The sequence below is a fragment of the Danio rerio genome, chromosome 22 (assembly GCF_052040795.2).
Source record: "Danio rerio strain M-AB ecotype USA chromosome 22, GRCz13ab, whole genome shotgun sequence".
NCBI lineage: Eukaryota > Metazoa > Chordata > Actinopteri > Cypriniformes > Danionidae > Danio > Danio rerio.
Genome location: NC_141042.1, coordinates 26,641,991 through 26,659,673, shown reverse-complemented (window position 1 = coordinate 26,659,673; position 17,683 = coordinate 26,641,991). Strand labels below are relative to the sequence as shown.

General features: G+C 39.0%; 2 protein-coding genes across 2 annotated transcripts in view; one reads left to right on the top strand and one right to left on the bottom strand.

Annotated features, from left to right (window-relative positions):
- The window catches only part of LOC147838524 (uncharacterized), a 55,435-nt gene extending 41,884 nt beyond the window's left edge, over window positions 1–13,551 (bottom strand). The window contains exon 1 of the mRNA XM_087304489.1: window positions 13,407–13,551. Within this exon, the coding sequence (XP_087160615.1) occupies window positions 13,407–13,477 (71 nt within the window). The 5' untranslated portion in view covers window positions 13,478–13,551. The remainder of the gene's footprint in view (window positions 1–13,406) is intronic.
- The window catches only part of fam20cl (family with sequence similarity 20 member C, like), a 588,191-nt gene that overhangs the window by 20,427 nt on the left and 550,081 nt on the right, over window positions 1–17,683 (top strand). The gene's annotated exons all lie outside the window — the stretch shown is intronic.

The window sequence follows — 17,683 nt, the reverse complement described above, 5'->3', positions numbered from 1 at the left end:
GCTATGCATGTTGAAAACAAACGTTGTTTGATAAAGTAATCAGTATGAAATCAACGCTATGTCTATTTTCTCAGTCTGATCTCATTAGTTTTAATGCGACCACGCCCACGAGGCATTGTTAATACAAGCGTCTCAAGACGCGAGCAGACGGTGGTCAGAAAAACACGTCACTAAAATGAAAGGAAACTCGGCAAATAGTCAACAAAGATTACGATTTCTGATATCTATATAAAGCTTGATATGTCTACTTTTGCATTAACCAATTCAAGTTGAAAACAAATGATCTCTTTTTATGTAATCCATATAAAAGTAAGGACTGTACGGATTCTCCTATATGGCTTCATTACAGCAGCGTGGTCCCGCCTCTCAGTAAGCGCGCTTCATATGTAAATCCAGATGTGAAAAAAACGGAGGTAAAGGACCAGTGGCAAAGAGAGCTAAAGTAGACAAGAAGTACTCCGAGTTTGGTCAGTATAATGCGAGTAATGATGGTCTGTGTTATGCCGACAAACTGTTAAATGTGATGTAGCCTTCAACGTCACAAAAATGTATAAAAACGCTACAAAAGTGGACCAGAATCAAATAATCCTGCGTCTGTGATTCTCTGCTGATGTCAAGACGAACGCCAGTTGTTACAGTGGAATACTGCCTTTTTCCTGCGGCCCTTCTCATCCCAAGATACCTGTCTGCAAGACTACATTTCTAAGTGTCCTTTGTAAGTTTATTCTTTAAATAATTACTGTGAATACCGAATGAGAGGAGGATCAATTGCGCCAAAAGCTGATGTGATGCGCGCGACTGTTTAAAAGATTTCATTATCGGACATGGTGTTGTTTTTCACCTGCTTTCTTTTGCTCAGTTATTTTTGTTAATGTGGATTAATCATCATTCTTCAAATTAACATTGCTCTAATATGAGATTACCAAAACTAACTAAAATTGTATTATTATAATTCAAACTTTGTATATTCCATATATTTATGATGTATTGTTTTTTTTTACCAGTTTAAGATGTTTGACAATCAGGGGTGTAGATTTAGGGTGGACAGTGGGGACGTGTCCCCACCAATATCCACAAACTACCGAAATGTCCCCACCAATAATTTAATTCACTTAAAAAAAATCGCGCTGTCAGTATAAACCTAGACATGCCGAAAGGGTTAAATCATGTTCTCTCCTCGAGTCGCACCGCCCCCAAACACATATGAACATTGTGATTGGCTGTGCCTTTCCCTGCTGTCATGTGAGTGGCTGCATTCAGATCATAGTTTCAGATACAAACAGCGCCAAAACAACTGTGCGGGGGGAATTTCCCTATGTGTGAGGTGTGTGCCTTGCACAAGTGAGCATGAAGGTAGCAAGAAGAGGTGGACATAAAGAGCTTTATCCAACGAAAAGTGTAGGTCAAATAAACTCAAGTTCGCTACTGAATGAGTCCATCATGATAATGCCGTTATGCTGGTGTTTTCACCGCTTTTACGTCCTGTCTAACGTTAAAGCAGACTAGTCTGTAAACAATATTCCCTGAAAACTAACTGCAGAATAAACACCTACATGTAAACGTATATGACCCTGCCAGTTCTCCTAATCTCTTAGAGTAACATCTCCAATTTTGGTTGAAAAATCTCCAATTTGTCAGAAAAACTACAGCCTGTGCTCCATCTTTTAATAATACTATGAGACATGTTTAATTTGTACGAAAAATGAACGAAAGTCTTTATTACACTCTCTCTTTATTAGTTAATAAACATTATTTTAACTTAACACTTTCAGGCCTGTAGCCAGTTTATTAAAAGGGGTTATTTGTTTTCTGAAAAAAACAACCTTTTTGCAGTTATTCACCTGATTTTCTGTTTAATTGAGGTATAAATATTACATTTTAGTGACATATTAAGAACAAATTTTTGCTGGATAATCTTGTTGAATAGTTATTATAACTACACTTTTTGATGTACCAAAACTATTTCCTACCATTTTGTCAAATTGCTTTATTTACACATTTAAACTGTAAGTGTTATTACAGTTTTATAAATAATAAAAATACTTTAAACTAGAAATTAGGACTTTAAATTCTTAGAATAAAGAAATGAAGTACAGTACAGATGCCAAAACCTCTAAATGCCATGTAAAATGAGCATTTTTCTCAGCCTTGTATATTTATGTTCAGTTATTTCACTTTAAAGGCAATGAAAAAAATGTATTTGTCACTATAAAAGTAAAATAACTGAGTCCACACACAGGGGTTGGAGAAAAATGCTCATTTTAGAAGAAAATATTAAATTGCATTTAGAGGTTTTTGCATCTAAACGCTTCAAATATGTAAATATACTTATTTTTAAAACACAACTTTTTATCATAATTTTCTTTGGAAAATCTGTTAAAACTTGATTTAAATTAAAAACTGAAGCCTATAGGCAAATAACAAACTGGCCGGCACATTCAACCTTCCTCAGTGAAAATTTGTCCATTTGAATAATAAGAAAAATTCAAACATAATAATAATAATCCCACTTTTGGTCTTTTTTTTTAAACCACCTGACCCCCCTTGGCTACACGCATGACTATTTAATTTAAATTAAAGTGTAAGAAGAGAGGATTACTTAATAATACATTTTAATAGCAGTTAAATAATAAATAGCAATATATATAATATATATACATATATATAAACAATATTCATTCTTAGCAAAGTGACTCATCCCCAGTCCTCACCAATGTCAAGCGCAAACCTACGCCCTTGTTGACAATATTAAGATAATATGTTGCATTTTGGCATGTTTTTTGACTTATTTATAAAATATTTATATATTAAAGTTAACATAAAAGTTAAATAAATAAAAGACATAAAGTTAAATAAAAATATCCTGGGTTTGAAGAATATTGTGTTCCTGGACTTCACTGAGCTTAATAGTTTAATGTATAAAATTGTGAATGAGCTTGACTGTTTGTCTTAAATAATAATGTCAAAAAACCAACATTTCTCAAAATGGATAAATCTCATTTTGCAACTAAACTCTTCATTTACAAAAAAAAAAAAAAAAAGTAGATTTGCTATGTGTAAGTTTAAAAGTTTGCAGAGTTTTATAGAGTTTACTGACTCTCACAAAAGTATCTCCAGTTATTTTGTGTGATTAATATATTTTAAATAAACTGCAAACAAAAAAGTAATTAAACTTTTCTCTGATTCCTTCTTGAAACTCTTCCCTCCTAGTCACATACTGTACATGTCAGATGGCTCATTATGCAGCTCATTATGCAGGTCTTTGTCTTCAGGTATGACTCACAGCATAGTAATGATAGTTCACACCTTCCCGCATGAACCAATTTCACTTAAAAAGTGACTTAGAATTTTTAATTCATTATATTGTTTTCTGTGAGCAAGTTAACAAGATGATTCTCACATCATTTTGAAGCAAAAACACTAGACTACCAGATCCAGTTCTCAAAAGTCTTGTGCACAAATTGTCACATCCGTCAGTGACCACATGAGGGCGCTGTAGTGCATCAGGACTCAGATAGCACTACAGCATCCCAGATGGACTACAATTCCATCTAACCACGCGCATACACCGGAACACTTACACTGACCTTTCATCTCATCTGTTCTGTGTTACCGTTGATTATCTGGACTATATATTCCATCATTCCACCATTGTTTGGGATCGCGTTGTTTGTCTTTCTTGTTCCAGTTAATCCAGTAAGTCCAGTATTCCGAGTTTGTTATTCTGATCCTGTTCTTGTATTTTGCATTAGTCTAGTTTGTGCGTTATTTGTCTCGTCTGTTTTCTAGTTAAGTTTAGTTGTTTGAGTTTGTTATTCCTGAGCCTCGTCTCTGATTTAGTTTCTGGTTTTGTCGTTTATTTGTTACTTTGTACCTTGAACACCTTGTTTTATGTTGATGCACAGTAAATAAATCTGCACTTGGATCCGCACCTTTTTGTTTCTTTGTTTTGATCACGCCAAACGTGACAGAACGACGCGATCAAACATGGGTCCAGCAGACAATCGCATCATGGTAATAAAACAAGGTAACCGCTCAATTGAGCGATATATCAAGAAGTTTTTGGAGCTAGCCCCGAAGAGTTCTCACAGTGATCTTTTGCTTATGATGTTTTTTGGGGAGGACTCTTGGAACCAGTACATTCCCTCATGCCGCCTTACGAGGAAGACTGGAACCTGTATCGGTTTATTGAGGCGGCTTTGTTAATCTCTGGCTCCCCTCTCTCTGTTGCCCTGAAGGAGGAGAACCCTCAGGAGGGAGGCCTGAGTGAAGGGCAACAGAGAGGGATATTTTCGGGGCCAGCTGATTTAACTAAGGGAAAGAGGAAAGAGGCAGGACTGGAGTTACTGACTTACCCGCGTCGGGTTGCCAGAAAACCACCCTTCTCAGAGCCCATGGAGAGTCTTCTGGAGCTGTGTGAAACTCCAGCCTCTGCTCTATTCCCACAATGCCCGCCAGTGTCAGCTCCAGTTCCAGAGCAAGCTCCCTCTCCAGATGACACTGCTCTCACTTCTCAAACCACCAGACGAAGGAGGCGCAGGTAGAGGACTGCTCATGCCCCAGAGCGCCCGCCAGTGTCGGCTCCAGCCCCAGAGCGCCCGCCAGTGTTGGCTCCAGCCCCAGCCCCAGAGCGCCCGCCAGTGTCGGCTCCAGTCCCAGAGCGCCCGCCAGTGTCGGCTCCAGCCCCAGAGCGCAGAACAATGCCAGTTTTAGTCCGGCTCCTGGCTTTACCGGCACCACCCAGGCTCCTCGCCCTGCCAGCGACACCCTGGCTCCTCGCCCTGCCGGTCCCAGCCTGGCTCCTGGCATTACTAACGCCATCCAGACGTCTTGCCCTGCCGGCACCTCCCAGACGTCTTGCCCTGCCGGCCCCAGTCTGGCTCTTTGCCCTGCCGGTCCCAGTCTGGCTCTTTGCTCTGCCGACCTCGCTCGGGCTCCTTGCTCTGCCGACTCCAGTCCCGCCGGCTCCAGTCCAGCCGCCTCCTGTCCCGCCGGCTCCAGTCCAGCTGCCTCCTGTCCCGCCGGCTCCAGTCCAGCTGCCTCAGTCCCGCTGGCTCCAGTCCAGCTGCCTCCAGTCCCGCCGGCTCCAGTCCAGTTGCCTCTCCAGCTGGCTCTCCTGGGCTCCCCTGCCTTGTGTTTTCTGCAGGATCATCCGTGGGTCATCCCTCCCGCCCCTCCCTGTTGGTCCTTCCCAATGTTTGGGACAGATTCCCCGGCTGCACCCTGGCTTCCTGCCGGGGTGCCTGACCCACAGACTTACCCTGATCTGGCCCTCCCATCCTTCCCTTTGTTCCTGCTCCACTCCGCCCCCCCCTCTAGGAACTAGACTGGGAGCGTCTGGAAGCCGCTCTTTAGAGGGGGGTAATGTCACATCCGTCAGTGACCACCTGAGGGCGCTGTAGTGCATCAGGACTCAGATAGCACTACAGCGTCCCAGAAGGACTACAATTACATACATACCATGCGCATACACCGGAACACTTACACTGACCTGTCATCTCATCTGTTCTGTGTTACCGTTGATTATCTGGACTATATATTCCACCATTCCTCTGTTGTTCGGGATCGCGTCGTTTGTCTTTCTTGTTCCAGTTAATCCAGTATTCCGAGTTTGTTATTCTGATCTTGTTCTTGTATTTTGCATTAGTCTAGTTCGTGCGTTATTTGTCTGTTTTCTAGTTAAGTTTAGTTGTTCGACGAGTTGCCTCGTCTCTGATTTAATTTCTGGTTTTGTCGTTTATTTGTTGCTTTGTACCTTGAACACCTTGTTTTATGTTGATGCACAGTAAATAAATCTGCACTTGGATCCGCACCTTTTTGTTTCTCTGTTTTAATCACGCCAAACGTGACACAAATGTTCTCTGTGTTTCATGGCCTTGTTTCAGTGACTTCAAAATTTTAGTTTTTCACTAACCACGCATAAACGTTTCTTTCTCAAAAACACAAACACATACAAACATGCTGCTTAGGTATAATTGTAGCCCAACTTGTGCTGTTTACAGTGTTATCACATTTTAGCCATTAATATGTTTTTAAGATTCTGAAAACAACACAAATGTCCGTGCATGTTAAAACTTCTCCAGAGCCCCAAAACACCCTCCGACCCCAGGGTTAAGTGCTGCCTGATGGTTACAAACCTTTATGAATTTCTTTCTTCTGTTAAACCAGGGGTCACCAACATGGTAGCCCACAAGGATCTCGTGTGTTGCCCGTAGGCCTGTTCTAAAAATACCTCACCATAGAGCCACTTACTAGTAAGCTCATCTAATATAGAAGTAATCATTTAAAATGTAAATATTTGCATAGATGAATAAAAATAAAGTGTTGCACATTGATATATTAAATACAGGGTATTTCCTACCCTGTTAAATTATTGTTGGTAACTTTGTGAGAATCATTAACATGATCAATGTCTTCACATGGATGAATATTATTAATTATTACCAAAAACATAAATTATAATTAAAAGTAAATTGAGCAAATTTGTTATTTGAGAAGTGTTTATCAAACTGGTAGCCCTCCACATTAATCGGTACCCAAGAAGTAGCTCTCAGTTTCATAGAGGTTGGTGACTCCAGTGTTAAACGCTAAGACAACATTTTGAAGAAAGCTGAAAACCTGTAACCATTGACTTCCATACGAAGGAAAATAAATACTATGGAAGTCAATGCGGCTGTCCGCAGTGCCCAGCCACAACTCAGGAAACTTTTTATTCTGGCACGCCGCAGAGCGCTATTTGTACATTTAATTAGTTTATTTTTTAGATAATGTATGAATGCGTGTGTCTGGTGTGCATTAGCCTACTATCCCCTGTCATGTGTGCGCCGCGTCACTGCGCCGTCGGCACCGGCCGAGTTTGTTACGGCCAAGATTGGATATAATTTCTCCTCTACTCCTGGGATTGATGCTGCGATATGAAGGAGGTGAGTGATGAAAAGGCATCCCTGCGGGATAATGCGCATGTGTGTTTGATGTTCTAAGATGGAGAGCAGTTTGTGCTTAGCGGGATCTTGTTTCTTCCAGAATATAAAAGGGAACTAATTTGTCGATTTATTCAAGTAGCCTATGGATGCTTGAAATTCTGCCACTCCAAATTGATGCTTAAGAATTCTATAGAAGTGCTTAAGCCGGAGGTTCTTCCGCGATGGGAATGCAAATATTAGAAAATCGGTCACTAAATTTAGCTGTAGGATGTTAGGGAGAGAGATAAGGGAAACTTCTAGTAGATGAATTACATGCAAACGCCGTAGTTATTGGCGAAGATCCAGCGGATCGTTTTTAAGGCATGAATGTGTGGGCTACTTCTGCATCCGAATGTTAAACGGGCTACGAAATATAATTGTGACCTCAGATTAATGCCAGAAATCGGGGTATATAGGAAGGCGGGTGTAATGTTGATTTACAACCAATCGTTGCAGCCGTCTAGATTGATTAGAGAAATTGCTTGTTTACATCATGATAATTCAAAGCATCTTCATTAGGCAGAATCATGCTGTTAATGCTGAAAAAGGCAGAATTATTAGAAGATGAAAGAGCCGTTATTAGACGTTTTTAGAAACGTTCTAATGCCCATTTCAGTAGGGCTGATGTGAATGTGCTAAACGGGGGAACGAGAAAAAGGGGCCGATCATGAATTTATTGTCAATCTCTTTCTTGATTAATTGCTCTGTGATTTCTGGTTCAGCATTGGTGGACGGCTAGTGAGGTTATGGGAAGGGAGCACCGAGATCAGCTGTGATCCAGTAGACAAAACCTGGAATGAGAAATTCAGAAAATTAGGTCAGTTTGCAAACGTAATTCAGTAAAAGCTTAAACGTATTGACAAAAGTCAGAGTTTGCACTGGATTGGGGAGCTGCAGGCTGGAAGAGGTGAGGTGGAAGTCCAAGAGTTGCTTTATTGTCCGGGAGATTAGTTTTATTCGTGTTTAGAATTAATGGTTGCTGCAGTATGTCCAAATCCAATATTGCTTTTTAATGCTTTCCTTGATGCCCCGGGGTGGCGGAGTGATTGCGGTAATATAGTCTGTTGGGGATAGGGGGCGTGGCAGGAGCGTGTTATGTCCTGGGGTGCCTGGGCGGTGAAGACGTGGATTCATAAGTCTTTCGGGTTTAATGCAGCGTCTTTGAATTGTGGTCCCAGCGTCTAGGAGTTTGGAGGAGTTTAGTGACAGTCGTCACTGGACTCGTCAGAGCTGGGGATTGCATTGTGATCTGGCTGGAGTGGATAGGCCTACGGCCTCTTATTGGAGCTTCGGTCTCGAGCTGACTTTCAGCCTGGGCGTTGTTGAGACGGGCTGGTGTTTCAGGGAGCGCAGAGCTTTCTTTCTTGTCTGTAGCTGCGCTGATGCTGTTGTGATCTCCGCCGCCGTTGTTATTGTTGTTGTCGTTTTCGTAGTTGCTGACACTGGTAGAAATGGTGGTGTGGTATTGTAGTTAAAGAATAGTAGGAGATGTGGAGGATCCAGTTTGTCCGTGAGTAACTTTCGGAGGAGCTGGAGCGGACCTGTCGTTGGCTTCTTCGGAAAACGAAGATAAGGGAGTAATATCTAGCTAGGCTACTTATAGTGAGTTAGGATAGATCTGATTGGCTAACTAATGAGTGTAGATAGGCAGCCAGCTGCAGTCAATTATATCACTTGGTCCTCTCGAAATTAGTTTGAAAAACTTCACTTAATATTTTAGAGAAAGTAGTTAAAGTTTGCATAGCCAGTAGCCGCATTTCCACTATCGGGCCAGTGCGAGCCAGGGCTTTAATCGGGCCAGGACGGGCCAATAGCCCGGGAGGTTGAGAAATGAGGCCGAAATCATGTCGCGTTTCCACTGTCGGGCCAGTTGCTTGCAGCGCGTCACGCAAACACCGCCCCCAGAACGTCCCCCGAATCAAACGTCACACAACCCGCCCACTTCAGCGGGAACAAAAAACTCAAATTATAGCCACAAACACAACCTGTCATCACTACGAGTGCTGGAAGATGGAGAACACCGAAGCGATTGCTTTTTTACTGTTTGTGGTCTGTTGGTGTAAGGCCAGACAGCGATCCCTGGATAAGGACATTCGAGTTCGGCTGCATTTACATCGAACACAGATTTTGGCTGCAAGGCGCAAAAGAGCAGCCGAGCGACGAGAACGACGTATGCAACGACAACTGCAACGGCAACAGAGGATGAACATGGTAATATTTCCCGTGATTGTTTTTGTAGCATTTTGTTGTTTGTAAATACCATCATATATGCCGTGTTGTTGTTAATGCCATCGATTGTAAGGATGTAACCGGATGATAAGTATTTCATTCTTTGCTCTTAAAGTAGCACATATGCATAAAAACGTACTGAAAAGCTTTAAAAGTAACGTTTATCATTATTGTGGTATTATGATTGTGATATTTTGATGTTGCATATTTCTTTTGAGTATTTGGGCTCTGTGTGTGTGTGTTTATAGTGGTTGATACATGGTATTATTTGTCGTGATTGTCATTTTTGTTATAAAATAGATTGTTAATATATCATAAAAATCTATTAATGTATTACATATGTATTATAGCATATAGAGTGGCAGGAGATTTCACATTGTATAAATAACATAGAGGTAAAGTTTGTTGGTTTTATATTCAAATATTCAGACTTTCTCCTTAATAATATAATTTCAGAAAATAATTATTGGCAAATTCTAAATAAGGAAATCATATTAGCAGCAAATGACTATCGAAATACAACATTGTTCACAGTCCATTATGATATATTCACAGTATATTATGGAAGTATTAATGTGATATAGAAGTCATACTTGCATGCCAAACTACAACTGAATTTTCAAATTAACATGTTAAACAATAGAGAGACTGCTAAATGAACAAATGTGCGAATATTAAACCCACTTTGGCTCTATTAAATAAGTGGTTTGTGTTGGTGTATAAACAGATTAGCTGATATGAATGTATTGTAATGTATATGTCTATCCATAGTAACTAATTGTTCTTTTTTTTTTTTGCTCTATTTTTCAGATGCTACATCACTACTACACCAACATACTGCGTACATCTGAAGTGTGGGCCTACAGTAGAACAAGTGACTGGTGGGAGAACACCGCTCAAAAGTACACAGATGACCAGTGGCTGGAGGACTTCAGAGTCTCTAGAGAAACATTCAGATACATTTGTTCAACGCTAAAGCCCTCACTACAGCGACTAGACACGTCATTCAGATTGTGCATTCCTCTGGCAAAACGTGTAGCCATTGCACTCTATAAACTCGCATCAACAACTGAGTATAGAACAGTAGCTAACCTGTTTGCTGTCAGTCGGACCTCTGTGTGTCGCTGTGTGCATGACTTTTGTAAGGCTGTGATTGCTGTGCTTCGACCCAAGCTCATAAACACCCCTGACCAAGCAAAAATGGCAGAGATTGCTGATTATTTTGAGGACAAATTTGGTATTCCACAATGTGTTGGTGCTATTGACGGTTCACACATTCCCATACTGAAACCTCCACAGTACCAGTCAGATTTTCACAATAGAAAAGGCTGGCATTCCATAATTTTACAAGCAGTTGTGGATGGTAAAGGCCTTTTTTGGGACCTTAATGTAGGACAGCCTGGTAGAGAACATGATGCCAGCGTCTTGAAAAAATCATGCCTTTGGACCTGGGCAACATCCACCACAGCTTTTCCCGGCAGAGTAAAGAACATATGCGGAACTGAAGTAGGCTATTTCATTCTTGGCGACTCTGCATATCCACTGCAGAAATGGTTGTTAAAACCATATCCAGACACTGGCAGGCTCACAGAGGCTCAAGAACTTTACAACATGAGAACAAGTCGAGCCCGCTGTGTGGTTGAACATGCATTTGGGCGCTTGAAAGGCAGGTGGAAATGTCTTAGTAAAAGAAATGACTGCAATGTAAATGTTGTTGTTGATACACTGTTAGACATTTCAAAGGGTTTTTACAGTAACTTACTGGCAACACTGTTGCCAGTAAGTTACTGTATTTTAGATTTACAGTATACAACTGTAAATCCATTTACAGCATGTTACCGTAGTGTCTGAAAATGGTTAACTACTGTAAAAACCTAAGTTAACAGTTAGCTACTGTAAACCTTTTAATTTTGTCCTAAATATTTTATAATATAATTTTATTAATATTATTTTAATACTATAGACCTAAAAAAGACACAATTACAAAATATTAACAAAATAAACACTCTTTATTTAAAACATTGGAGATGCTTAAAACAAGCTTAAAAATGTGTAAAAACATTACATTTTAATCATTCAAAATATTTTATTTTAAGAAAAAAACATTGAAAATGACAAAGCACATTAACATACATGTACAAAACTAATTTAAGTGTCTGACCTGCATGTTGTTGAGAAAAAAAACCCAATTGTACTAAGTACTACTGACATTAAACCAGACACAATTACAAAATATTCCATTCTTTAAAACATTAATAATGCTTAAAGCATTTAAGGAAAATGTGTGAAAATTACATTAAGCAATAAAATCAACACATTAAAAATAAATAAATCACACAAAGCACTAGAACATACATGTACAATAAAAATTTAAACTTCTGAATTGCATATTGTTGGAAAAATAAATATTTGTAACTATAAGCCCACTCAGAAACAACCCAACTTTAAAATATTACTAATTCTGGTGTCAAATGCTCAACAAGGTCTGAATTCACATGTTCAAATGCAATTCATCTTTATTTCTATTGCACTTTTACAATGTAGATCAATGATGTCAAAGCAGCTTTACATAGAAGTTCTTGTAAATTGAAGCTGCTTCAGTCCAGTTTTCAGAATTGAAGCAGTAAATGTCACTGCTGAAAGTCCAAATACTGAAGAGCAAATCCACCGATCCACCAATCGTAGCCAAGCGATCCAGTGGCGACAGTGGCATGGAAGAAACTTCACCAACTGACGAAAGTGTAGAATAAAATCCCTTGAGAGATACCAGGCTCAGTTGGGCACGACCAGTTCTCCTCTAGCCAAACTTGTGCAAGGCCGCAGTCTAGGCACCGGAGGCTTGAAAGTTCACCAGCGGGTGGTCAGGCTGGCCCATTGGATCAATGCGGAAACTCACGTGTGTCTTTCAGGATTCACTCCTCCATGACCACCACAGCATCTGGTCAGGATTTGGCCCAGTCCAGGATTATGAAGAACTCTGGATAAGGACAAACAGACTAACATAAGCATAGAAGAAGCTTGTTTAAAAAAAAATGAATCATATACTGGTTAATTATTTTGAAGCATGGCAGCAGGGTTGGGGTAGTTTTCAGCTGGTACTGAGCAACTGGCTCCTGCTCATAACCTGCTCACTACCATGTTTAAAAGATAACTAACCAGAATGTCCTGTTTATTTTTTTCCCTAACAAGGTTTTACAAAAACATTGTAGCATTTGTGATGGGTTGATTCACTGCAGGACAGATTAGACTATTTGTTTTATGTATTCCTAATAAACTAAAACAGACTGAATACTGATACAATTATTGAGAGTGTCTCACCTAATCCAAGTTCTCAGTTAGCTGGTGAAAGAAGGATAACTCACTGTTGTTCATGGTTGTCATTCTCTTCACTACTTCTCCTGCCTTCTTCTGGCTCACTCTGGTTGTTGCTGTGCATTTTGTTTCATCCTCTGGAATTATTTATACAAAAAATTTTATTATTTTATTTATTACAAAATATTTAGGCAACATGAAATGGGGAAAAAGACATTTAATACATAGACAAATGCATGTATCCCAATACTAATTATTGTATTTTGAAATGTCTGACCCATGACAGACCTCAATCTGCTCAAAAATATTATAAACAAAAATGAAAAAAAAAAACCTACTAAATGGTTTAATAAAAAAGGGAAAAAGATTTTTTATTTAGCTAGCAACTAAACATGTGACACATTTTGTATTAAAAGTAACGTTAATATATTGAGAAACAAATAGATGTACAGTACTTACTGTTGTATGAGGTCCAGTTTGCACAGGCAGGCTCCCAGTATTCTATATTGAGACCATAAAAAGCCAAAAATACAGATAAGAATACCATGCTACAATCCACAACCTCCACACAACTTTTTTTTATTTGTTTACCTTGGTTGCTTACTGGTCTTGCTTATTTTTTAAGCATAAAGGCTGATTTATACTTCTGCGTCAAACACCGGCGTATGCTACGGCGCTGACGCATAGCCCTTCGCCGTGGCCATCGCCGTCACTGACGTGCACCTCTCAAAAAATGTAACTACACGTCGCAACGACGCGTAGCGTAAGCTCTGTGATTGGTCGGCTTGGTAGCGCTGACGAGTCTGGGCGGGACCGAGAGCCGCGCGAATGGCGCGAGCGATTGTTTACAAGTGTGGAGTCCCATGAAGGAGCTCCGGATGGAAAGTTTTGTTTTGTGTTTACCTCATAGTTAAAGTTGTTGCACGTCCGCCGGTTCCTGCCTCAAAACGAGCGAGTTTGAGCCACTTGTACATCCCGGAAGTGTTCAGGAAAAGCAAAAAACCAGAGAAGAAACTCGACACAGAGGAACATTAACACCTCCCTGCCCACTAGCGTTTCGGAAGTGTTAATGCAGACCGACAGAGACAGTGCGCAGAAGTATAAATGCACAGCCACGCGCGTTGCCTGCGCCGTGGGTTACGCCGGTCACTTGACGCAGTAGTATAAATCAGGCTTTACGCCGGTCACTTGACGCAGTAGTATAAATCAGGCTTCAGGCTGTGCTGATCAAGATGTTCCTCTGAAATGCTGTTTGTTTCTTCAGACAAAAACTGCTGCTGTGCCAGTGCCATATCTAAACAGAAAAAAATATAATGGTAACAATTATGTTAAACCAAATGTCAAGAGTTGTGATAAAAAAATAATTAGCAAACAATAAATAGCAAAAAGGTGGTTATTAGCATAATGCATAGAGGTAAAGTTGGTTTTATATTAGCAGATTCAGACCTCCCCCTTAATAATTTAATTTCATAAAAGTATTATTTGCAAACTCTAAATAGCGAAATCATTTTAGCAGCTAATGACTATCAAAGTAACGTTACAACATGCTCACGGTCAAATAAACAGTGTTAATGTTGACTCGAATATTCAAAGTAACATGGTAAACAGTATAGAGTCTTCTAAATGAACGAATGTGCGAATATAAAACCAACTTTACCTCTATGCATATTGTATAGATTTACGTTAACGTTCTTATAGGTTACGTCGCGATGTTATTTTCTCAAGCTAACGTTATAAGTTACTCTAAACCAGAGAAAAATAAGTTCACAACATCAAATACATATAGTATAAATCAATATAAGTTAAACGTTGCACGTTAAAATGAGTTTGAGTCCAATTCAGTATAAACTTAGCTCAGTTTAGCTAACAGTTAACATTACCATTTTAAGATCGCTTCAGCCAATGTTGCCGAGCAAACAAATGCTAATAGAGGTGCTCAAATCAATGTCGAGTGTTGTCAGCACAGACAGACGCGCTTTTACCTGGATTATTTGATGGTCTTTCATTCATTATCTTCTGGGGGAAAACACTCTCTGCCGGACCGTTGTCTTGCGCTAAGTGTCCTCCAAAACTGTCTGCATACCTCTGGTTCCCTCCTAAACCAAAACCCGCTGCAACACCGGTTCCTATGTAAATAAATATAAAGATATGACGAGAACAATGGCTATTAGTCATAAACAGTCTTATTTAAAGTAATAGCAGTGTTAATGTAATGAATTAAATAAAGGTAACATCTTAATAGATGATATATTTCTCAAATGGGCGAAATAACGCCAAGCCAGAGAAAATAATAATAGCCAACTTTATACTTTACTTTGTTCTATTCTCGTCCACAAAACATTCTGTAAAATGAAACAATGCCTCAGCTTACCAGAGTAAAGTTTGTTAAATCCAGTATGTTCTTCAGGCACACTAATAAATTGTCCTCCAGAATTGCTTCAGGGTCCTCAGGCAAAATGTGGTGCAGAGTAGTCGAATCGCCGCAAGGTGGCGTTGAAGCAGTTGTGGAAAATACAGTATAATACACGAATTTTTACAAATACAGTACATCGCTGTATATGTTGTTCGACGTCACACTAAATTCCCATAATGCAACGGTAAATACAGTTATTTACCGTAAAAGGAATTTGCAGTATTACACTGGGTGAAATACAGTAAATAACTGTGTAATTTACAGAAATGTCTAACAGTGTATGGTTGAGACATGCTGTACACTGCATAACTTGTGTGAATTACACATGGACAGGTTTGTGCCAGAATGGTCCTCTGATTGTGCTGATGCAGATGTTGAAAGACCAGATTATCTTGGTAATGACAGTTCAGATGCAAGAACTGCTCTGCAACAGTATTTCATGCAGCAACAATAATTGTAACATTGTTTTTTGTTGAGAAATAAAATACTAAAAACTACACATTAGAATTACCTTTGTGGTGCTTTTCACGATCAAATCTGTGACACAACTTGACATTTAGATTTATATAGTAACAGTATCATAAATTAAATGTATTGTATAGACAATTTATACATGTTAACTGGCTGAAAATATTTCGCTTTCATATCTACACAATAGTACACATACATTTTTATTTGATAAACCCGATACACCAACTAAACCTTTTCTCAGATTTATTTTTCTTCAAGTTGTAATTACTGTTTGTTGTTACATACCACAGAACTACACTTGATCCTGTTACTGGTTTGCAACAATGCAATTAAAATACGTGTGGAGGGGTAGCCATTAAAATAAATGGCTTGTGATTAAGTGCAATCATCTTTCATAATAGCTGCCTGACAGACTAAACCTTGACCTGAATAGAAGCTTTTTACATATAAGAAACCCATTATCAGGTATGACGGTTCATGCCAATGCCTACTTGATTGGCTAAATCATTTGACCTGAATAGGACCTGCTTTACATCTCAGAAGACACTTAGGCATACACTGTTAGACATTTCTGTAAATTACACAGTTATTTACTGTATTTCACCCAGTGTAATACTGCAAATTCCTTTTACGGTAAATAACTGTATTTACCGTTGCATTATGGGAATTTAGTGTGACGTCGAACAACATATACAGCGATGTACTGTATTTGTAAAAATTCGTGTATTATACTGTATTTTCCACAACTGCTTCAACGCCACCTTGCGGCGATTCGACTACTCTGCACCACATTTTGCCTGAGGACCCTGGAGCAATTCTGGAGGACAATTTATTAGTGTGCCTGAAGAACATACTGGATTTAACAAACTTTACTCTGGTAAGCTGAGGCAGTGTTTCATTTTAAAGAATGTTTTGTGGACGAGAATAGAACAAAGTAAAGTATAAAGTTGGCTATTATTATTTTCTCTGGCTTGGCGTTATTTCGCCCATTTGAGAAATATATCATCTATTAAGATGTTACCTTTATTTAATTTATTACATTAACACTACTATTACTTTAAATAAGACTGTTTATGACTATTAGCCATTGTTCTCGTCATATCTTTTTATTTATTTACATAGGAACCGGTGTTGCAGCGGGTTTTGGTTTAGGAGGGAACCAGAGGTATGCAGACAGTTTTGGAGGACACTTAGCACGAGACAACGGTCCGGCAGAGAGTGTTTTCCCCCAGAAGAATATGAATGAAAGACCAACAAATAATCCAGGTAAAAGCGCGTCTGTCTGTGCTGACAACACTCGACATTGATTTGAGCACCTCTATTAGCATTTGTTTGCTCGGCAACATTGGCTGAAGCGATCTTAAAATGGTAATGTTAACTGTTAGCTAAACTGAGCTAAGTTTATACTGAATTGGACTCAAACTCATTTTAACGTGCAACGTTTAACTTATATTGATTTATACTATATATATTAGATGTTGTGAACTTATTTTTCTCTGGTTTAGAGTAACTTATAACGTTAGCTTGAGAAAATAACATCGCGACGTAACCTATAAGAACGCTAACGTAAATCTATAACGTTACAATATGCATAAAGGTAAAGTTGGTTTTATATTCGCACATTCGTTCATTTAGAAGACTCTATACTGTTTACCATGTTACTTTGAATATTCGATCAGAATTAGCATGCCAGTATGACTTGAAATCAACATTAACACTGTTTATTTGACCGTGAGCATGTTGTACTTTGATAGTCATTAGCTGCTAAAATGATTTCGCTATTTAGAGTTTGCAAATAATACTTTTATGAAATTAAATTATTAAGGGGGAAGTCTGAATCTGCTAATATAAAACCAATTTTACCTCTATGCATTATGCTAATAACCACCTTTTTGCTATTTATTGTTTGCTAATTATTTTTTTATCACAACTCTTGACATTTGGTTTAATATAATTGTTACCATTATATTTTTTCCTGTTTAGATATGGCACTGGCACAGCAGCAGGTTTTGTCTGAAGAAACAAACAGCATTTCGGAGGAACATCTTGATCAGCACAGCCTTATGCTTAAATAATAAGCAAGACCAGTAAGCAACCAAGGTAAACAAATAAAAAAAAGTTGTGTGGAGGTTGTGGATTGTAGCATGGTATTCTTATCTGTATTTTTGGCTTTTTTATGGTCTCAATATAGAATACTGGGAGCCTGCCTGTGCAAACTGGACCTCATACAACAGTAAGTACTGTACATCTATTTGTTTCTCAATATATTAACGTTACTTTTAATACAAAATGTGTC